General features: G+C 49.9%; 1 protein-coding gene across 7 annotated transcripts in view; it reads left to right on the top strand.

Moving 5' to 3' along the window:
• The window catches only part of Msi2 (musashi RNA binding protein 2), a 461,743-nt gene extending 439,863 nt beyond the window's left edge, over window positions 1-21,880 (top strand). For 3 of the 7 annotated variants that reach the window (XM_050157119.1, XM_050157113.1, XM_050157116.1), the window contains 3 exons: window positions 17,130-17,338; window positions 19,019-19,091; window positions 21,452-21,880. In XM_050157119.1, the coding sequence (XP_050013076.1) occupies window positions 17,130-17,338; window positions 19,019-19,060 (251 nt within the window). In that variant the 3' untranslated portion in view covers window positions 19,061-19,091; window positions 21,452-21,880. The remainder of the gene's footprint in view (window positions 1-17,129; window positions 17,339-19,018; window positions 19,092-21,451) is intronic. The other 4 variants (XM_050157118.1, XM_050157120.1, XM_050157114.1 and 1 more) reach the window with 2 other exon arrangements.
• The last annotated feature ends 660 nt before the right edge of the window (window positions 21,881-22,540 follow it).

Genomic DNA, 22,540 nt, shown 5'->3' with positions numbered 1-22,540 from the left:
CCTCGTGTGCAGGGGAAGGTAAAAGCCCTGCCAATCTGTGTGGCTGCGTCTGTCCAGCACCCCTCTCACCACAGCCCAGGGGAGGGGGTAGGGACAGGGAGGCTCCACTAAGGCCCGACCACCCAGGGCTGTTCCTACAGGAGTCTGCCACAGTTAGGGAACTGCAAACCCCAAGCAGAATTATGCTCCCATTAACAAAGAGGAACTGCCTTTCCCTTTGGCTTTCCCTTTGGCTTTGGACCGTCCCATCTCTAAGCCCAGCTCTGAGCATTCTGGTCACTGCCGTCCTTGGCTTTGACAGGTTCAGAAGGTTCCCTTCCTTGGGTCTCTGATCCACCGAAGAGGTACCGAGTAAGCTCGCTCTCCAGTCAATCCTGACAGGTGGGCTTTTGACTCTGGCTCAACTAGAGCCCTTGAGGTCAGAGAAGGAGCGAGGCTGCTGGAACCTCAATCCCTATTGCCACAGACTCTCTTCTGAGTCAAGCATCTGCCAAGAAACTGGAGCTTTCTCTCCCCTGACCTTATCCTAACCTTTAAAAGATCTGGAAGCCTCCAGTGACTAGGGAGCACTTCCCCAGCAATACTGTAAGGTCCAGCCAGAACTGGGGTGTGTCACCCCACTGTGAGTGCCCTGGGCTTCCTGCCATACACCCCCGCTGATAGCTGCTCCTTCCACCTTCTCCTCCCTCTGGAGCAGGTTGACTCCAGTTCTTTTACCCTGCCCTGCCACCCCACCAACCTCACCCCACGGCCAGGGCTCTGGAGCACTCATAACTAGACTCTGAAGAGAGTGGGCAGCTTGGGGTGCTGGTGACGGTACCAGGAAGTGGAGCGTTAAAAGCCCAGAGGGCAAATGCCTAAAACCCAAACTGGCACAGTGAGGCTCATTAGGAAACGTCAGAGAAAATCCGTTCCATGCAAACTGGCACTGCCTCCAAGCTACAAAGGATCCTCTCCCCCAAGATACCCACTGGAGTTTTAGGGGGCCTAGGCAGGGAATTAATTGAGGGTGGGGGCTACTGAGGGGCAGTTTGCCAGAGATCTGGTGGTTAGCAGGTAGGCTGGGAAGTCCAAAGAGCTGGGCACTCTCAACTTCCATCCACCCTAGTCCCTAAAGCCACCGCCTCGCCCTCTGGCCAGTGTCCCTTGGTGTACCCCCACTCCCAGGCCCTAGGAAGGTTGCACAATTGCATCTTGTCTTCCTGTTTCTGGTTTTGGGGTTTTTAACTTGAGTGTTTGGGGGGGAAAAAGGAAGCCTCATTCCTACCTGTGCCTGGGAGGGGAGAAAGATAAAAGAACAGTCTTGAAATTTGTGAGTGTTGATGTTTGTTTTCTCTGTTCAGTTTCTTTCTTTTGATAACTTTTGGATTATGAAACTAAACTTTAACCCGAAATTAACCCTGCCTCTCTCCCCACCCCACCCCACCCCTTGACGTCATGGCAAGTTTAAAGGGCAGTATGGGATTCTCTGCGAGTCTGAGAGCCGTCTCCTAGTCTGTGCTTCCTTCTGCCACCCCTGTCCATGCCCAGGACCCCCCCTCCCAGAGTCAGGCGGGAGCCCCACTCACCCACCCCTCTAACTCCTAACCCTCAAGGTCATCTCCAACCACACATTCTGTTTCCAGGACCAGTGGTGTTTTATTTGTAGCCATTTCCATCGGGAGCCAAATCTCCCACAGGCCATCCAGGTCAGCCATGCTCATCGCTGCACTGTTAGTGAATCTTATTCAGGAGTACGCTCCCCAAGCCCCTGCCTACCCCAGCCTGGGTTAGAGTAAATCCTCAGCTTGAGGTACCCACCCAAGGGGAAACCTCCAGTGCTGCCTCGAGGCTGTAGGCTCGGGCTGTGCCCACTGTAGAGAGAACATAGTCTCATCTGCTCATGGAGACTACGTAGCCCAGCCCAGAGCCCCACCTTTGGACCTGGACCAAGGCTGTTAAGTTGGGGGTGGAAACTGCCTTTTTCTTTGAACACAGTTTGGCCCGGAGGGGGACTGTCACCTTCTTCCCTTAAGAAGATAAACTGAGCCCTGAGCCTGGAAGGTTGGCCAGTTAATTTTCCTTGAGCGGTCCTTCATTGGCAACCACTCCGTTGTGGATTGAGAAAGGCCACACATCAATGGATGCCCCGTAGGGTTCCCAGGCACTGATGATCCGGTTTCCCTGTTCCTCAAACCTTGCCCCCCCCCAGTTCTTCCCCCAAAGCTAAGGATGCTCCTCCAGCCTCCTGAGCAAGCAGCCTGCATCAGGGGCCCTCACAACCTCCTTAGAATGCATTGGTTACCTTCCTGGAGCCTGGTACGGTGCCACACCTGACAAGTGACTACAGACTCCAGGAAATGTGGCCTCTCCTTCCAGGGACTCCTGGACTTGGCTTAGGGGTTAGACGTCTTACGGAAGGCAACATTTTTGTCATTATTTTTATCTAGTCCCACCGTTTCAATTCCCAACCCGCCCCACCCCCACCCCTTCATTTTGACTTCCCTTCCCATGCTGGGAAGCACCTGCTGAGGGCCATGGAGGGTGGGGGGTAGCTTGGTTCTTTCTCGGGGTGGCGACTTGTATCTGTCAGGGCTGTGGTGTTGAGGCAGTCAAGGGGGAGGCCTTGAGCTTCTGCCTCAGCCTGTTTCTCTGGGCTAGCCTGCCTACCTTTTCTTACTTCCCCCAGAACCTGAGGTGAGCAGGGCCCAGGCGTCCCAGCAGGGAATCCCTCTGCCGACTCCTAGATAGCTTCACTATCAGTGGTCACGTTCCTTTCACGTTCACCTGGCAGTCTGAAACATCATCTTTTCTTGTGCTCAGTCCAGAGTTTGTTTATTTTTGGTCGTCCTCATTCAGCTCCAGTGGCTCCACCCCCTCATCACGTCCCATCCAAACATAAGTCGGGTTTGACAGTTGACCACCCCCGCCCCCAACCTGAGGAAAACAGTACCGATTTTCAGGGTACTTCTATTTTGGGGTGACCTCATGGGTGGGTCCGTGTATCACTCTTAAGAGCTTGCAGAGCGCCCCCTGGTGTCACCCCCATCCCTACCCACCCTCAGGCCCCGGCCAGGACCCCGTACTGTACTTTATACTTGCCAGCTTTGTTCCAGTCTGGTGACATGAGCTCCTGATGGTGGTGGTGAGTGTGGGCAGTCATGTTTCTGTTGTCTTTTCTCTTGCTTGGTTGGGGCTGCGGTGAGAGAGTGTCTCTGAGGCATACTTTCCCGCCTCTCTTACACTAGGACCTGCACACCTCCTCTCAAACACTCTTCTGAGCACGCTCAGCGGGAAGGTTTGTCCACACCTATTAATCCTCTCTCAGTGTCCAGCTTCCTGTTAGTACCAGCTGGTTTGCATGTTTGCTTGTTCAGATGAAACAGTTCAAGAAACAAACTCATATCCAACTCTCGAGAAATGTCTTTTTTTGTACACTTTCGTTTTCTATTTTTTTTTTATCAGTTACAACTCCAAAACACCTGTTGTCTAGTAAAACATTTCACACCTCCCTTGCCTGTTCTTAGATTGTATGTATCTGTGGGACTGAACTAAATGCATGCACTGTAGTAGATGTCCTGGTAGCTGTAGCTGTAGTTGTAGAACATGCATTGTTGAGTTGATATTACAGGGTCTCCGAAGGCGCGGCCCAACACCGCCATCTGAAGGATAGCATGGGGACCAGGAAGGAGAAGGGGTTCCATGTTTTCAATGTTGCCAAGGGGCTTGGATCCATGTTCTCGCCATCAGCCACCACCACCTCTCCTCACGATCCCCACTCTCCCAGTCTGGAACTGGCTCACCACCCCTCAGCTCTAGCCCACCCAACCGAGATCTGTGCTCACCATAGCGGAACAAGTGGAGCCAGAGTTGGAAGGAAGGGTCTTCCAAGGTCTTATCTTCCCCACACTGTTCTTGACCAAAGCAGATCTTTTCTTGTTTTTTTTTTTTTGTGTTTTTGTTTTTTTGTCTTTTAAGACCATTGCCCAGGCTTCTGTAAGCTTGGCTTCTCCTTGAGCCCTTCAGGGACACAGGTCCCTATGAAAAGGTCAGCCCGTGTCATCTGCTCCTGGGGCTGGAGGGAGCTAAGATGTGGCAGGGAAGGGACAAGAGCTTCGGCCCCTGCAGACAGGCAGTACCCTTGGCTCTGGTTGATGCTGGCATTGCCTCTTAGGAACGGTGATGATGAAAGGGGCCAATGGCGCCACTGATGGCCCAGTATCCCTAGTGGTGAGGTGACTGGCACAACTTTGCAGGGAAGAGAGACGTATGATGGGCCTGGGACAGCCAAAGAAGAGGCCACCCAGTTTCCCCCTAGGTCTCTCTAGAAGGGTTTTCTGGAGGGAACCTTTGTTTTCTACTTGGGGCTTGTGTGGCCGACAGTCTTTGGACACACTGTCTTCTCTGCGTGTGTGACAAGCCATAAGGGAGCGCAAGAGGCCTCAGAGCTTCCGTACCTAACTTTCTGAGACCATATGAAGTGGGGATATTAGTTACTGCCTAGAACTGTGTGTCGAGTCAAGGTGCTCAGCGTCCGGCAGGGGCATGGTTCAAGACCTATAGCATACAGGTTATCTACCACGGGCCACAGAATCCAGGAAAAAGTCACGGAGTCCATAACATCTTCCAAAGGCCATATCGTGGTAGAACGAAATAGAAGTCTCAAGGGGAAATAAAAGCAGCGATGCTCTAGCACTGTTAGAACAGATAGGAACTGAGCGTGCACCAGGACAGACAGAATGAGGACAGCAAGGCTCCAGGTGGAAAAATACAGGAGGAGCCATCCTTCCAGCAAGGTCTCCCTGGGGACAGGGGAGATCGGCAGAAGAAAATGGCTGAGGCTTGGCTTTCATGCTGCTGCTGGTGCTAACTGACCTAGGACTGGGGAGTAGGGACAACAAATGAGAACAGAACCCCTGGTGTCCTGCATCCCACATCCTGCATCCCAGAACAGTTTGCTGAGAAGGAGGCTCTGGTGCCTGTAGTCTGGACCCCTCAGAGCTCCAGCCCAGAAGGCAGGCAAGTGGACTGGCATGCCTGTCTCAGGACTTGGCAGCCTCTCCTGAACCAGAGGAGGAGATTAGGACCCAAGACACTGGCATGGGCATCCCAACTTTCCTGAGATGGCTCTGGATCTCTGCTGCCACCTTTGTGAAAATGTCTCAAAGCCCTCCACCCCGACCCCCATGCTGGAGGACATCCTGAAGCCATAGGACATAAGCAGTAATCCTGTGGCTTCCAGGAGAGTCCCTGTTTGCCATGGTGTGGTCTCTGGCCTGATAATGACCACTCCCGGCTTCATTTTAAAACAGGAAAGCGAGCTTGGGAGATGGATCAGTGGGTAAAATACTTGCCCCTTAAGCATGAGGACCTGAGTTCAGATCTCTAGAACTCAGAAAAGCCAGGTACAGCAGCATGTGACAGCACACACCTGTAACCCCCAGCATTAGGTGGACAGACAGACAGATCGTGGAAGCTCGTGGGACAGCCAGTGTAGCTAAAATGGCAAACTCCAGGTTCGGTGAGAGACCCTGTCTCAAAAAATAAGGCAAAAAGCAATAAAGGAAAATATCTAATATCAGCCTCTGACTTCTACACGCATGCACACACAGCTAAGTACACTTGCATAAATGCGTGTACACCTGCATACATGCACTCGCACACAGCTAAGTACACTTGCATGCATGTGTCTACACCTGCACACGTGCGCACACACAGCTAAGTACACCTGCACACATGCGTGTGCGCACAGACAGAAAGGAAAATGGGTCAGTGTGTGCCTTCATCTCTGCCCATACCTTTTCTGCACCTCTGTCAGCAAGATCTGATGGGGGATGAGAAGTAGGGGGACACAGAAAAGCTCTCTCAACTTCCTGCCAACCTCCCTGTGTCAGCAACAAACATCCCTTTGGGAACTGTAGCCTATGTGTGGGGAAAGTCTTGGAGAGAGCTTCTTGTTAGGATATAGTCACTTTGTTGATGTAAATAGAATCAGTACAGTGGCCCAGAGAGAAAACAAACTCTGACCCACGAGGACTGGGCACTGGAACTAGGTAGACTTACCCAACCCGCAGGGTGTTACTTCAGTGTTCCTCCCTCAAGCCCCTGCCTGGCCCAGCTTGTCACTAAAATTTTCATTTCTAAGAGAGCCAGGACTTTAGCTATAAAGACTGGCAATAGGTTTTAAGTAACTTCACCGAATCTATAATAACGCATACGACTCCTGCCGCTGGCCTCAGCTTCATTCATTTTCCAAGGGCTTTGGACCAGCCCTGTGGAGGATACAGTACATCAGCTCCAATCAATAATTTTGTAATAGAAATACCATGCACTTGATAAATCAACTCTAGAGCAATTAGTGACTAGCCTTAAAGTCCAGACCAAAGTATAAGTTAATCCTGAAGTGAATAGAGTCAGGGAATGCTAATGGTCTTTAAATCAGTGGAATGATCTGCAGTAGGTGACACGTCCCACTCCCTTGAGTGGGTTGGCCGCCACTCGTGTGCTCTAGAGGAGTGCTGGGAAGTGTCTAGGTTCTCCTGGGTGCTCCACAGTGGGGAGAGTGTATTTTATCCACGGGCCTGGAGGCCTGCTGCCCCTGGTGGAGGTACTGAGGGGTGTGAGAATTTCTGAAATCTAAAGAAGGAGGTGGAGCTGGAGGTGTAGCGAAGTTGGTAGTGTGCTTAACTTCGTTTGCAAGAAGCCCTGGGTTTCGTCCCCAGCATTACACACACCTAGCAGATGGCATTTCCCCACTAGCCTCGACAGGGAAATCCAGAAGTTCAAGGCCTCAGCTACATTACCAATACAAAGCCAGCCTGCGCTGTATGAGATCTACCTTAAATGTGCATTGCAGTACAGTGCAAGACCACACAGAAGGTGGTCCAGGGTTTTAGCAAAAGCCAAGAGCTTTATGCTGATTGGCTAAGGCCTGTATTATAAGAGCCAATCGCCATACATTCGATCTATCTACTTCTAAACCAAATGGCTTTTATATAGTGGGGGCTGTGGAGAGGACCAAGTCCTAAAGGTAAACTTGAGGGCTGATAAAGAAAAAGGAAATTAAGTTGTAATAACGGCCCGAGGCACCTGCCACACTCCTGGGGGCTCATGGATAAACACCCACACTGTCCACACCTTTAAGGAGTTGCCAGCCTGGTGTGAAGACAACGGGTAATTAATGACAATACAATATCAAAAACCCAGTCACAGAAACCTGTTCCTCACAGAGAAATAGCACAGGAGGGATGTGGTTAACTAGTCTAGAACAGAAGAATCCATTGGAAGCCTTGCAGACGGTTCGCTTTGGCTGGAGAATTCAATGCAGTGGGGAAGGAAGTGGGGCCAAAGAAATAAGAGCGGACAGGGCCCAGAGTAGACAGCTCCAGCCCCTCAATCCAGGAAGCAAGGTTGTGTGTGCTGCTGGGAATCTGGAAGACAGACACGAAACACATTCCTTGACAGGACATCAGTGCCCTCACATCTCCACTCCACTTTCGCTGGCAGGTTGTCACCCACTGCCTTCCTCAGGCTGTTGGTTCCCATTCCTTTGCCCTCATGGCAACCACTGCCCTCATTCTTCTGCTAGACCATTTCTTGTCCTTGTCTGGCTCAGACCAGCAGAAAGCCATACCTGACGAACCCTACCTGGGTCCCCTAGCCTTTGGTGGCTCAGCCGGCAGAGTGCTTGATGCATATGCATGAGGACCTGAGTTCGGATCTCCAGCATCCTTGTAAAAAGCCAGGTGTGACAGCAAGTGAGCACTGGGCACTAGGGAGGTGGAGACGGGAAGATGCCGGTGGCACGATCTGGTCTAGCCCCTTAGTGCTTCCAAAAAATAAGCTGAGGACAATAGAAGACACCTGACATCACCCTCCGGCCTCCACAGGTGCATACATATATACACCAGTGTGTGTGCACACACAAGCACAAATGGAAAAATAAAAAAAAAATTAAACATAAAAAACTTTTTGAGGCAGGGTAGCTCTGGCTGTCCTGAAACTCTCTCTGTAGACCAGGCTGGCTTCCAGCTCACAGAGATCCGCCTGCCTCTGCCTTTCAAGTGCTAGGAATAAAGGTGCCTGGACACATTCTTAAAATATATTTCGTATGGATCTCAGGGTCGACGGCAGCTCTTCCATACAAGACAGACCATCTGGCCTGCAGGAGGCCAAGTAAGCGGATTGTACAGATGGGTAATCGCTGTGCAGTTAAGGAGCACAGAAAATAAAGGGGCCCTTTGCTTCTGGATGCTTAGGAATATTAATAGAAGTCTCCCTTTCCCAGCTTGGGATGCCATAGGGCAAGGGACAAGAAAAGAGTGCTTTTGAGCAGCTGTGATTGGCTGTTGGGATTAGTCCGTCAGAGGGCAAGGGAGCTACAGTGAAGTCCACTCTAGTGTGGAATGGGAGGATTCCTGCCAACATCACAAGTAGACACCTGCTGGGGAGTTGCCTTAAGGAAGGGTATCTTGTTAATGAGAGAATATTAGAGACACTCCCCAGCTTTAATAATTCATAATAATATTAACAACAGTTCATCAGTAGTTGCTCACATTATATAAGCGAGCCAAGTGCTGTGTGCCACGCCCACACGCCATACCCCACTTAATTCTGAAACCATAATGGGTATACCATCAGCCCCCTTCCCATTTTAACAATTATAAACTGTGTCTCGGGGAAGATAGTAGTTTATCTGCGGTGGCAGTGACAGGATTTGAGCCTGCCCCATCAGCCTGTATTCCCAGCCATGTAACAGTGTAGCGAGCCTGCAGCTCTTAAACACTCAGCAGAAAGGTGTAGCTGCTCCCATCCAATTCTCCCTATCCTTAGGGGAGGCGATAACCCCAAATCGCTGACAAGTGGTCTCAGGAAGCACGCTATGTGGGTTTTCGCACCTGCTTCTGCTGTTGCAGCCTCACCGCCATACTTCTGCCTGGCTGTCCTTTGACTGACATTTTGATCTGGTCCCTGTGTTCATTCAGACCAATGTCAGACAAAAGAGACCCAGAAGAGGTGTGGTCCCGCAAGGGGAAGCCTGACGAAACAAAATTATCTGGAGGGAACCGTTAGTTAAAATAGGAGTGAAGGAAGTTAGTCACTGTCTGAGGCGATGGAGCAAGGGAGGGAATCTCTCCATAGCGGACTTCTCAGCCAGGAGTCAGCGTCCCTTCGCCTTTGCACAAAGTGCCTCTCAAAAGTGCCTGGGAAACACAGCCCAGCCCTAGAGCAAGGAGACCATTGGCTGCCCAGTTGCTGGGGCTGTGCTGTGGGCCAATGGTGGAGAAAGGGGAGTGGCCACAGACGCAACAGACTCCTTGCCCAATCTTCTTGCAGGAAGGCTTGGGCACCAGGTACCATAGCAACTGCAAACAGGGGCTCATTTGTTTTGTAGATGAGTAATTACTACACAATTAAAGAAGGCTAAAAATAAATGGGCCCTTTGTTCCTGGCTACTTATTAATATTAATAAAGTGGTCTGTCCAGGTCTGTGGCAAACAGTGAACGCAAGCCTGGGTACTCACTGATGTGTGAGGGAAGCCGCCCAGCCAGCTCCCCTCTTTCTAAAAGTTATTTCTGACTATGTCTTGGAGAGGGTGGGCTTCCCAGGCCTTGGAAAGTCCTTCATTACAGAGACACACAGCACCCAGGGTACCCTGGAGTCTGAAAGTCCGTCAGACACAAATCTAGCCCCTCTCCCTACTAGAGAAGAGGCCCGAAGCCCAGCAGTGCCCTTGTGTCGTTAGCTGCTTTGGGCCTCTTTATTACAGTACAACAGCCTTTAGAGCATCCACTGAAGTAACCCCTGAGATTTCAGGGGGTCCCCTCCCAGCCTCTCTTACTGTTTGCGCGTCTCGAAGAGTAAACTGATTATGACATGCTAGGGGGTCACGCTGAGATCATCCCCTCCATTCCCTAGGTCTTGACCTTGAAGGTTCGAATAGTTAAAAGGAAGTTGAAGCCTCCAGGAGGTGCACCTGAGTGAGAGATAGCTCAGGAGATACCTGTCGGAGGAAGGGCTGGATGTCAGGCCCTTCTACTAAATGAGGATTTCAGACTTAGCCCTAGTAGGTCACGTCAGCTCTGCAGCTCTGTGTTGCTGCTGTGTCCAAAGTTTCCCATCCTTTGTCCTAGGAGGCGTAAGCAGTGTAAAGGACGGCAGCTTAAGGATAGCATGCAGAGAAAGCCAGGAGCATCCCAGTGATAGGAACTTCGGTGGGGGTGTGGAGTGTGCACTTAGGAACAGTCAGCCAATGAGTGCCGGATGCACGAAGGCGTGGCAGGCCTTGCGTTAACAGAGTTAGGCTCACGCTTTCAGTCTATCAGATTTCTAGCCGTAAAGTGTGCTTGGTGGGACCTTTTAGGGTTCCGCGGTTCTGTCTTTGCGGCTGGTGTTCATGAATAGCAGAAGACCTGGGGCTAAGAGGCATGGGTCAGTTGGTAAAGTGTGTGCTGTTACAAGCAAGGGGACCTGAGTTCTGATCCCCAGGGTTCAAATAAAACCCAGGCACAGTTGCATGGGTAATGCCAGGCCTGGGGGAGAGGGGTGGAGATAGGTGGAACCCTGGAGCTGATTGGTCAGCCTGCTTAGCCAAATTGATGAGCTCCAAGTTCACTAAGAGACCCTGTTTCAACTAAGGTGCAGAGCAATAGAGGAAGACACTTGACATTGGCCTCTGGCCTACACGTGCACCCACACAGATACCACATATACACATACATACATACATACATACATACATACATACATACATACACCACACACAAATTCAATAACCCACTAATCACTGCTAATGAGCAAGTCAGCCTGAAGACTTGCGTTGGTGCAACAGTACTGCATGCCAGAACCACCTGGGAATTTCTTAACTTCCCCACCGCCGGGCCACATTTTAGACCCGTCAAACCAGAATCTAGCAAGGTGAACCCCTAGGTAAAGCCTGTGTGTGCCTATAGCCTCAAGTCCTGGTTGCTTTTATAGCTGCAAAGCATTCCTCACCATCCCAGACACCAGCAGGAGAGGTTACCAAGCTAGGTTTAGAGTCCCTCTGGGCTCAGGGCTCTTCACTTACCAGGGTCAAGAAGACCACCATCGAAGATAGCCGTAAGGGCTCTTTGTCTCTTTGGCTTGACTCCCACCTTTTCTGAGAACTGCCTGAGATTGGGAGCAAACAGTTTGGAGCAACCGTAAACAGGGGAGCAGTCCTTCTCCTAAACTAGCTGACAAATGGGGGCCTCTTGCTAAGGTCGGAGTTTGTTTGTTATTAGAGACCTAATTAGGAACATGAGAGGGAGCTGAAAGGCCCCGCGCTTGGTTAATTAGTGACATGTATGCTCCCGCTTTGAACTTCAAGGACACAGAGCTATTAGTGCTTACATCAAAAATGGATTAAACTCCTGTGCCTTCACAATCATTAAAGACAGGACTGCTCAAGTGGAAAGCCTTTTGTGCAGGTCCTCGAGGGACTGTGCCCTGGGCACCACCCCCAGCCCACCACCCACACCCAGCTGCCAGATCCCCTGGCACTAAGATGCCATTAGATGCTATTGGGCTGTAAATGCTAATCAACCAGAAGGTGTCCCAGCTCCCCTCTGGGGCAGTGGAGTGGGATGGCCTTTGAAGACTGGGATAGTCCTCTGGGGACCCCACTGTGTCCAGGTACTTTTGAAGGGGTCAGGAGGCCCAGTAAAGGCTCAGGCTTGGTCTGTGCCCGTTCCCACTTAGTGACTCCCAACACTGCCCCCCCCATTTCTGGTTTTTGCTACATAGCTGGCTCTTTGTTTTACGACGCAGTGAAAGGTGCCCAAGTCCTCAGCAGAGATGGAGTCCCCTGTGTCATGTTAGGCACCATCCAACCTTGGGGAGCTCCCTGGCTAATAAGAGCAATGTCTGCAGCGCCAAACTGTGATTCAAGGAGGGGTACCTCGGCTGTGTCGTGACTGAAATCACATGTACTTTGTAGTTGGAATGGGATTCAGTCCTAAGACCCTGGGTTTGCCCATCTGTTACATACAGAAGGGTGATGGAGCCCATCTTAAAAGCTGCCTTGAGTGAGCGGCCTTCCCAGCCTGGCCCCACTTGTCTCCTTAGCTTTTCCCTATCTTCGCCCGTTAGTGTGCACTAGCGAAACATCTCCTACCCTGCCGGTCCTAACAGGGATGTCCTGACCACTGATTCTTACATAGCTTTTCATCACTGCTGGAATACAGTGTGAGGCCATCTTTAAGTCTATAGTCCTGGCCCCGGATTTCATAATCCTTCAGCATATTTGCAATACAGAAAAATGCATACTGCTCATATAAAGCAGGAAGATCTCTGGCTGGGGCAGGCAGGCAGGCATGTGACCTTCAGGGTGAGCCTGTAGCAGGGTAGCAGCAAGTGGGAGTGACTGGAGACGCTGGGAAAGCCAGACTGGTTTCTTCCTTGATGAGTTAGGTGACCCGTGTGCCTCAAGACAAAGATGGTTCTCAGATCTAAACAGGCCAAGGTACTTTCTCAACATCAAACAAAAAGTTCAGCCTGGACTCGCCAAACTGTTAGAGAGGAGGGAGCTGCTTCCAGCCATTGGGCTCGCTGTTTAATCTTGATCTCAGACCCTAGAGGGCTGGATGGGGAGGCAACCTTCAGAAGCTGGATGGCTTAGTGCAGCACTTCCTGGGTGCTGTCGCTACGAGGGGATCTCCTTGTCGGCTGTCCCTTCACATTCTAACCAGCGCTAGACAGCATAGAAAGACCTGGATGTCCAGACCTACAGAAAGGCTATTGTGATTCACTTCACTTCCCTACTCCCAGGGATTAATCCCATGCCTGGCCCAGCCCTTCCTGACCACAGGTAAGCCAAGCCACATACAGATGGCAGCCCCCTGGCTCTCTTAGAAGTGTGGGGGAAACTGCCTGAAAAGCACTGGCCTGACATCTCAGGGAAGGGTCTGCATCTCCAGCATAGGCTGCTACTCCATTTCTGCTCCCATCCCTGAGATAAGAGGGCTTCATTGAGTCAGCCATCCACACGTTTCTTGAGTATAAGAAAGCTTTTTCATTTAACGTAAAATGCCTCCAACTCTCACTCAAATGCATTCCTCTTGCTTTGCTGTCCTGAGGCATGGCAGGTGTCCCAGCTTTTCACGTAGCCCCTCCCCCAAGAGTCCTTTCTTCATGTCCAGGGTGATCAAATGCACCAAGAGATGGATTAGACCCTTTCGTAAATCACCTTCAGGTTTGTGTGGCAATTCTGTTGGATTTTGCTCCCTCATACAGTACTTGTGTTGGGCTCTGCATACACCTGATAAGTCACGAAGCCTTTTCTCCTTTTCATTCTCACAGCAGCCTGGTGACTCAGGCTGAATAAGGACACAGTACTCGTGTGTTACAGATGAGGACACAGGCTGGACCAGGGCACACAGGTGTCGGGGAAGGGCCAGGGTCAAACTCGGGTCTTCTGACTCCAAGTCCAGTGTCCCCTCTCTATCCATTTGCCTGCCTCCTGTGGGTGCTGCCTGGACTGGAAAAGCCTAGAGGATGCTGGGGACCATGTTCAGAAGGAAGAACCAACCTAGAATTAAGTCAGGGCTGGACACTGCCCAGAATTGCTGACTGGGAAATGAGCCTGCTTACCACAGTGAGCCCCCAGACAGTCAGCCTCTTACAGGAGTCTCCCAGGCCATGTAACAGCCTCAGCTTCTGCTTCAGGCATGCTATGATGTTTCTGCATATTATACACATGCATGCGCACAGTCATGACTGGACTAGCCATACAAAGTCAAGATGCCCTTCTTTATCCATGAAAAATGATGTCACCTCTCTTCTTCCTAACCTGATCCTGGGGTAGGGGGAACCACACCTGACCCCTTCGAATGAGTTCTGGTGCCTAGGGAAGGGAGCCCTTCATTTCACAGGAGGCAGCACACAGTGGTTTGGCTTCTTGCCTGCTCCTGTGCCTCTCACAGCTTGGAGAAAGAGAGGGTCCCTGTTACCACAGCAGCCAACTAGTACACAATTTGTGGAACTGTGATGACTTCCAGAAAACAAGGAAACTCCTCTGTCCCAGCTTCCAAGTGTCTGTCCCTATCCTTTCCTGAAGTGTTCCCAAATATGCCTAGGTTGCTTGCCTGGGGACCTTAGCATGCCGTCTGGAATGTGGTTCTTCTGCCACAGGAGACAGATGTGGAGTATGAAGAGACAGCTCTTCTTCTTGGCCAATCCCATAAGGGCCGAGGTTCCACTGTCCCTGGAGAAGCAGACCAGCCCAGAATTAGATGTTTCTCGCCTGCCCACTGTACCCTCTGGTGAGGACCTGCCAGCCAAGTCGCCTCCCCTTCGCTGGGCTTGAGCTGAGCAGATGCCTAACAATGGAACTAGGAGTGGCGGGAAGCCGCATTCTAGGACAGTGCCTTTCTTTCCAGAGTGCTGTTGGTATCGTTTGATAAAAGATGGCTGGGTAGGAAGGGCTGTGAGATTCTCTCCAGACTGTCTCAGGCACCAGGCTTTCAGGTGCTCGTGGGACCAGAAAAGTTGCCAAGGATTGGGAGAACACCAGCAGACCCCCCTGCCTTCCAGGCCTTGCACAGAGGTCTCTCTGGACAACATTCTTCTGTGGGCATGCTGCCTCTTGTTTTTCTCTGGCTAGGTTTGTTCTCCAGACAACTCCCTTGCTTTCTCTCCATCCCCTGTCTAGTATCTTCCTGGAAACAAATCCGTCTGGAGGAGAAAGAAGCTGAAAAATTTCCCTCCATCTTCCACTTGTGAGCTTTCTCAACCCCGCCTCAACCTCTTCCCCTAAGCCAGTTCCTTCCTCTGTAAAGGGAGGGAGTTGGCACCTGGGTACACCAAGAGCCCTCTGTCCAGCTCTTTACATTTGCAGAGCCCAGGTGGAAAAGGTTTGCTCCATTCATATAGCGCCGCCTTTTGGATTCCTCGGCTGGGTAGTTGCCTCCAGGAGCCAAAAGGACCCAATGATATCTTCAGATTTAGTCTTCTTTACTCAGAAACCCTGTTGTCTACCAGTACATTTCCAAATAAGCTGTTCGCTTGCTTTAAGCCTCTTTGCTCCGCCCCTTCCCCCCTTAACCTGCTTGCTCGGTTGTCTTGTTTATTAATTTCAAAGGAACTCCTGCCCGAGGGCATCCAGAGGCAGCAGCGCCCTTTCCTCTGCTGAGGCGGAAGCCAGGCCCAGCTTGGCTTTGTCCACCCTGGATCTTGTGTCCCCTTCTCAAGAGCAGTGTCTTGAATCTCTTCTCGCTCCTATTACAAGTGCATGGGAGAAAAAAATCAATCCACTTACATGTTCTTCAAAGCCACGGGAGAAGTGAGGTCATCCAGCTACAGGTCCCCAGGCCAGAGGGACTCCACTCTTCACTTTAGATATTCTCTTTGCCTTGGAAGGCAGCTGTTACAGGGCAGGGGATAGACGCCTCAGGAGCTAGGAAGGGTAAGTGAGTCTTCTAAAGCTGAAGACACGCGAGTATCCATCACTCAGTCTTGGTTTCTTCAAAACATGCGAGCTGCGGACTGGCAGCTGCCAGCCCCCCACTCACTGGAGGTTTCAAAGCCAATAAGAGCTTACTTTTACAATGGAAATTGTTTGGGATTTTGTTTTGGTTTTTTTGTAGGGGGTATTTTTTTGTTTTTTTGGTTTTTTGTTTTGTTTTGTTTTGTTTTTTTTTAAGACAGAATCTCAGTGTGTAACCTTTGCTGGCCTAGAACTTGCTGTGTAGACCAGGAACTCATAGAGATCCACCTGCCTCTACCTCCCAAGAGTTGAGATTAAAGGCGTGTGTCACCACCCAAAGGCCTATGGTGGAGATTTTTTTAAAACAGAAAATAAAGTTGAGTTTACTAAGAGGCTGTAAAGCGGAAGCACAATTCGCCTGTTTGACAGGCTGGGGCCCTCACTAGGAAGGTGTGATGGGCCAGGGATAGGCAAAGATGGAGCTTAAGGTCGTGTCGCCTTTGGCCACCCATCCCGCAGACACAGGGGATGCTGGTCTCCCTCTGTAGCCAAGGTGCATTCTCATCCTGATTTTTCCCAGTCTGGAGTTCCTACCTGAAATAATGTATGCGATCAGACGCATTTTGCTGTCAGCTGGTTTGGTTAGTATGCTCTGCGTTCACACTTCTTTGTCTTTTTTTTTTTTTTTTAACCAAAGGAAAAAAGTTAAAATCCCTCCCTCCCTTTCCTTCTCCTGCAGGAGGTGAGTGTGGGTATCCTCTTAGGACCATTGGCTCCACCCCAGCCTTAGCCAACCTTCAGGTTACCATTCCCACCCCATCCCCTCCCTCCATCCCCCTGCTCTGCACCCCAAAAGAGGACTTGTCCACCATCATTCCTGTTATGTTAAAGACGCCCGAACTTTCCATGACATATGCCATCCTCTGACCACTTCAATACTGCTGACTTTCATACAGGGTATAAATGGGAGGGGTGGGGAGGGAGGGAGTAGCCAGTGGGGAGGGGGGGAAGGAGGAGGGATGCAGAATAGAGATTTTTTTATTTTGTCTTAAAAAAAAAAAACCCACACACATACAAATTTGTCATTTAATGGATCCAAAAACAAAGAGAAATGAAATGAAACATACACACGTGCACACACACACACACACACACACACACACACACACACACGAAAAAAATGAATCCAAAATCCCTTTCCCAAAGATATTTTTTTCAAGGACACAAAATTGCTTTTGTTTCCTGTCATGTTTTAATATCAATATTAACACAATGTGTAGTCTAAAACTAGTTCCTTTGTAGTTTGCATGGGATGTGAATGCTGTCTCAACGTGCCCAAATCTAGAAGACTGCATGAGCGTCAATTCAGATGTGAAAAAAAAAATCTCTCTCTCTCTCTCCATATATATCTCTATTTCTATTGTGATAACTCGGTGGGCAGTGAAGCACCTCCGGTTGGTTGCCATACTGTGTTGAATGATTGTTTTTTTTTTTTTTCTTCTATCTATTTCTGGAGCTCCAAGCTTCTTAGTGGTAGCCTGGGCTGAGTATTCTTGAGTCCCTGCTGATGTTTTCGCATGGCCTTGGTTGAGTGTTAGAAGTTGGGCCTCAGCTGTTTTTTTTTTTTCTCGAGTGTTTGGCTTGTAATGATCGGTGCATGCCTGGCTTCTGGCCTCATACCCAGCTCTATTCTCTGCACACCAGTCCTGAATAGCTACAGTGCTCAACCGAATTTTGGCGCGCCCGCTTCCCCGGCAGGCTCCAACCCGGCGCGGCCCGGAGGCTTCCCAGGGGCCAACAGCCCAGGACCTGTCGCCGATCTCTACGGCCCTGCCAGCCAGGACTCCGGAGTGGGGAATTACATAAGTGCAGCCAGCCCACAGCCTGGCTCGGGCTTCGGCCACGGCATAGCTGTAAGTACCTACCTCACTGCCTTCCTGCCTCCTCCTTCCTCACCAACCCCACACAGCCCATGGGGAGGAGAGCCCAGGGTTAAGGACCGAGAAGAGACAGGGTGGCCCCCCATCAACAGCAGGCCAGCTGAAGCTCCCATCCACTGGCCCAGCCACATAGCGTAAGGTGTATGGCCACCATTCCGTCACCTTTGGCCTTTGCCACCTTGAACCACTCATACAACCCATGGCCCTGGTTACAAAGTAAGAATAGGATACTTTCCCCTCCAAAAAGGGGGGAGGGAGGGTGGTGAGAATGAGCTGATAGCCTAAAATCACGTTGTTCTGGCAAATGGTAAGTCTTCGAGCCATTCCCCTCACCTCGGTGGCCAGAACCCCGCCTGCTGGCCGATGGTGGCAGTAGTGCCTGGAAGTTCCCTCCCAGGCCATTCCTTTGCTAACGTTTCTTACAGTTTCTAGGTTCCAAGTAAGTTCCCATTTCCTTTCTTTAGCTGCAGCCCCCCCCCCCCAAGGCCAGATGCATTTGATATCTGTGATGCTCTGTGGTTCTGTAATCTGACTAATCCAGGCAATGGAAATTTGCTTAAGAGATTTGCATGCTGTTTTCAGATTGTATTGTTCTTTCCCCTCCTGGTGTGTGAGCATGAATGTGCCTGAGCCCACTTGCTGGCAGTCCCCCCCTCTCCATTTTTGGGAACAGAAAACGGGGCAGTCTCTGCCCTAGCCAGCCTCACTCTTTTGGAGACAATTTGATTTTGAGTTGTGATGGGGGTGCCTGCTGTCCCAGGTTACGTCCCACATCAGATTCTGTATCTGGGAGAAAGAAGGCAAACTCTCTGTCTTGGGGACTATGCTGGGGAGACCAAAGCCACTGTGAGAGCCTGGGGGACCAAGGCAACTTCATCCATGCCTCCTGGTGTTGGAGGAGCACACACACACATGCACACCACACGCGCACAAACTCTGTCTTACACCTTCTTCTTACACAGACACAAATATCCACATACTTGTGCATGTCAGCCAGCCCCTGGCCTGCGCTTCCTGAGCCCCCGTTCAATTCCGCTCCAAAGCCAGTATTACTTGAATCAGTAGTTTGATGAGTCTAATCCCCTCGGATCAACTGTAGTACCAAATACAGAACATTGTTATTCAGCCCAGAGCTGCATCAGTTTGGGGGCCTGTCACATCAGCCCTCAGAACACGACTCATTTCCATTTTCAGCGGCTAGAAACACACACCCTGTTTGTTCTTGAAAACCTGGGTCTTGGGACCGTCACACTGTGTTGTTATTTCTGAAATAATCACGGGCCATCACCGTTGATCCGCACTGACATTTCTTCCCTTAGATGAATCTGTTGAGACTTAGGACAGAGATCCCTGTATTTTGCCCTGTGGGGTTCATGATCACTACGGGCATTGTTTGGGTCATGGGCCCCTCGGAGTCTGGCTCTTGGTTTCCCCTTGGAAAGCATACAAGCTTGGGTGAGGGAATCACAGGGGCAGGAAAGGAGGGAGCTGGGAATGGTGTCACCCCGATTCCCCATGGCACAGTGTCTCAGAATTACATATTCATGCTGGCAACCACAGACTCTAGTCTTAGAGGTGATCTCCTTTCCCAGAGTATGACAATCTGTTCCCATGTATAGCGCACTGATGACCTTACCAATTGTGCAATTTTAGGGCCCTTTGATTGCAACGGCCTTTACAAATGGATACCACTGAACAGGTGCTTCCGTTGCCATCTCACTCTGAGGTATTACCGTCTCTGCCATGCGTCTCCGCCCTGCCTGCGTGTCCGTACACATATGTGCCCTGCTCATACGTGTACACACATGCCCATCTCATCACATCACATCTTTCTTCTCTCTCTGAACCCCTTTCCAAGGAAGGGGGGGACAAAAAAATCTAGTCTCTTAGTCTCTCTCTTAGTCTCTTATTTCTTCCTCCGGCTTTTAATCATGCCCCTCATCTGCTCCCCCCCCCCCTCTCATTTTGCTCATTTTGATTTGGTTCTTTTGGTTCCATTTTTGTATCTTCCCCACCCTCTTCTTTTTCTTTCTTGAGTGTGGGAAACTGGAAGGTGATCTCATACTGTGCCCATTCCAGGGAGATGGAGAAGGGTCAATTGGTCTTCTGCCAGGCCCCGGGCCAGGGGATGGGGAGCAGGGCCATTCTCAAGGTCCTATTGAACTGACCCTGTGGGTTTCTCGGGCTCAACCAGTGGGGTTTGTGCAGCCAAACGGCCTGACTCCATCTTTTACTGAAAAGAAAACATTTTTTGCCAGTTAACTATGGAGTAATTATCAAGATTACCACGCGAAAAGCAAATTAAATTAACAGCATCACCTGCCTAACGTGAATTTGGATCCCTGCCAGTTTCTTAACCTTTTAAACTGAGCTCAAGTTAATTAAACATTTTGAAATCACTTTGATGGAAATACAGAGGTGGTGGGACAGAAGGAAACAGGGAGTGAGCAAGTCCCTTACAGCATCCCCCCCTCCAAAACTGAGTGTCTGTCATTCTCACAGAAGCCCGGGTTCTGTCCTGTGGCATACAAGCTGGAGGCTGGAAGGCAAGTCAAGAAGAGGCCCCACAATAGGTCCTACCTGGAACGTCCCGTTAGCTGTTCACTGTTGGAGCTGGTGGGGCAGGGCAGCTCTGGGTTTGTCCTCTCTGGGAGGAATTGGGGAATTGCTCCTAGCCCCAGAGCAACTGAGACTGGGTAGATGGGGGCCATCTGAGAAACTCAGTTGAGTTGAGCTCCACAGGTCTTTTAGATGCCTCCTATGTTGCTGTTCGACTAACTCCACTGCCTCTGTTAACCAAATAAACCCTGTGTATGAACTTTCCCATCCCTCACCTCCATTGCCCTCCGTCACTGGTAGAGCCAGAAGCCACTAACAGTCTGAAGAGAGCTACTCGCTACTAATGAAGCTGGGTTTGGGGGCTTGGGAACAGCGAGGGTCCTCTGAAAACAAGGACTGTGCACCAAGAACTCTGAGGGCTGGAGATGACTTCAGCTATCAAATCAAGAGGGACTCAAAAACTGCCTAGGCACAGCATGTCCTTGAGAGGCCAGCCACTGAGGCTGCCAGTGTCCCCTCCTCACCCACAGTTCCCCCTCCTCACAAGGCTGCTATGAGCTTACCCTAGGGAAGGTAGAGGCTGGCCCCAGTCTATGTCCATCGTCCAACCCGAAGTTTCAGTTTTTATATAAGGATAATTGTAGCCAGGAGAGCAACAGTGTAAAGTCAAGTTACACGATTGCGGGGCAGCTGTGAAAGACTGGGCAGGAACCTTGTTTTTCTCCAGAAGTGACCCTCTGACATTGAGTACCATTCACGGAAGAGCCTGGGCCCACAGGCCATCCAGGATAACGCAGTTAGAAAACCTGAATTCCTGGGCCTCTTTTGGTTTTCTTGAACCAGAACTGGTTATGTGGTTTATGGGTTTTGTTTTTGTTGTTGTTTGAAGTTTTTACTTGTTTTTTTTTAAGTAGTTACATCAGTCCCTTACTATATAATCTCATAGTACAAATTCACATTTTCACTCAATGGCAGTTTTTATTTGTTTGATTGGTTTTGTTGTTGTTTTTGGTTTTTGTTTTGTTTTGACTTTTGACTTTTCAAGACTGGGTTCTCTGTGTAAATCTGGCTGTTCTGAAACTTGCTCTGTAGACCAGGCTGACTTCAGACCCACAGAGATCCGCCTGCCTCTGCCTCCTGAGTGCTGGGATTAAAGGTGTGGGCCACTGCAGGTTTTTTTTTTCCCCCGACAAAGCTTCAAAAGCAAAAATTTAAACAGAAAGGGAATTTCCTATCGATGTGTGATTTGACCAGCTAGCTGAAACCCATGCTGACTCATACTTCCCTCCATGAACTCCAGAACCTTCCAGCCCTGTGTCAGGTCTGTCTGGCCCCTTCCCAGCATCAGGCATGGCTTTAATACCTGGGTTACCAAGCTGGGAAGTCAGCCATTGGCCCAGCCATTTTCATACACATACACAGTCACACAACCTAGTCCTTTGACAACCGTAGTTGAGACCTTGCAAAGAACCATATGTGTGCCTGACATCTCTCTTTCTCCTCCCTCCTGACCTCCCCACCCTACAGAGCATACCTGGATGTCCAGGCAAGACTGGGCGAAGTTTCTGAGTGGCCCTTTGTTTAGGTGATGTCCTCAGACCTGGATCCCCACCAGCCTCACTCCTCATCCCAACCAGAGATGGCACACTTTGGATTGAGGGTTGACTACATCTCATCTCACCGACCTGCTGTAATATAAGACAACAGCTTTTAAACGTGTATATAATCCATGATTTTGGTTTGGTTCTGTTTGTTTTCCTTTGGTGGTCTCCCTCTCCCTCCCCTCTCCTTTCTCCTTTTCGATCTCCCTGAATCACATTTGGTAGTGAATTTTGACTTAGTCTAGTGTCACCTTAGCTTAATATCTAGTTGAAAGCTAACCATAGTATACTTGTTATATATTAAGGAATTTTCTTTTTTCTTTAAAAAAAAAAGAATTTTGTTTTGTTGTTTTGATTCTGTTCTCACTTTTAAAGGACGCTGAGATGGTGATTACTCTCCATTTTTGGTACCAATTCTGAGACTGTAAGAATTTTCATCTGGGACTTTGGCACTCACTGAAACAAAGTCGTGATGTGCGGAGCGGGAGGTGGGCGTAGGCTCTCTGTTGCGTTGTAGAAGTGACATGCAGTTGGCTGCTTAACAGACTGGCAGTTCATTTTTGTGACGTCTCTTTGTTAACCTAAGTCTATCTATTTTCGGCAATAAGGTAAGGACGGCCATGTTTTGAGCGCCTTCCTTTTCTATGAGTGCTTTTTTTTTTCTGTTCAAAGAGGTCATATTATAAGGTTTTTTGAAATTGTGAATTCTAAAAAACAAAAAACAAACAAAAAAATGTTGTAAATATAATTCCATTAACTACATAGAAACTATTAAGAAAGAGAGAATCAAAAATATTTTTGTGGGGGAGTTGCTCCCAGGCAGTTAGGTGCCCTGGAAGGAGGGGAAGGGAGAGAACCTTGATGAAGCTGATGAGCTACAGCAGGCGAGCACCCAGCTGCCACCGGATTCCACCCTTAGCGCCTCTTTTGGTGTGATAGACCTAAGAACCGCATTAGCACCCTGCCAGCCCAGCAACCTCTCAGTGCACAGCTTCAAATAGTAAGGTCTAGCTAG

This window comes from Alexandromys fortis, unplaced genomic scaffold, assembly GCF_014885135.2.
Source record: "Alexandromys fortis isolate MF-2015 unplaced genomic scaffold, M_Fortis_MF-2015_v1.1 scaffold_31, whole genome shotgun sequence".
In the NCBI taxonomy this organism is placed as follows: Eukaryota; Metazoa; Chordata; class Mammalia; order Rodentia; family Cricetidae; genus Alexandromys; species Alexandromys fortis.
The sequence above is the reverse complement of the archived record's forward strand: the minus strand, read 5'-3'. Positions and strand labels throughout refer to the sequence as shown.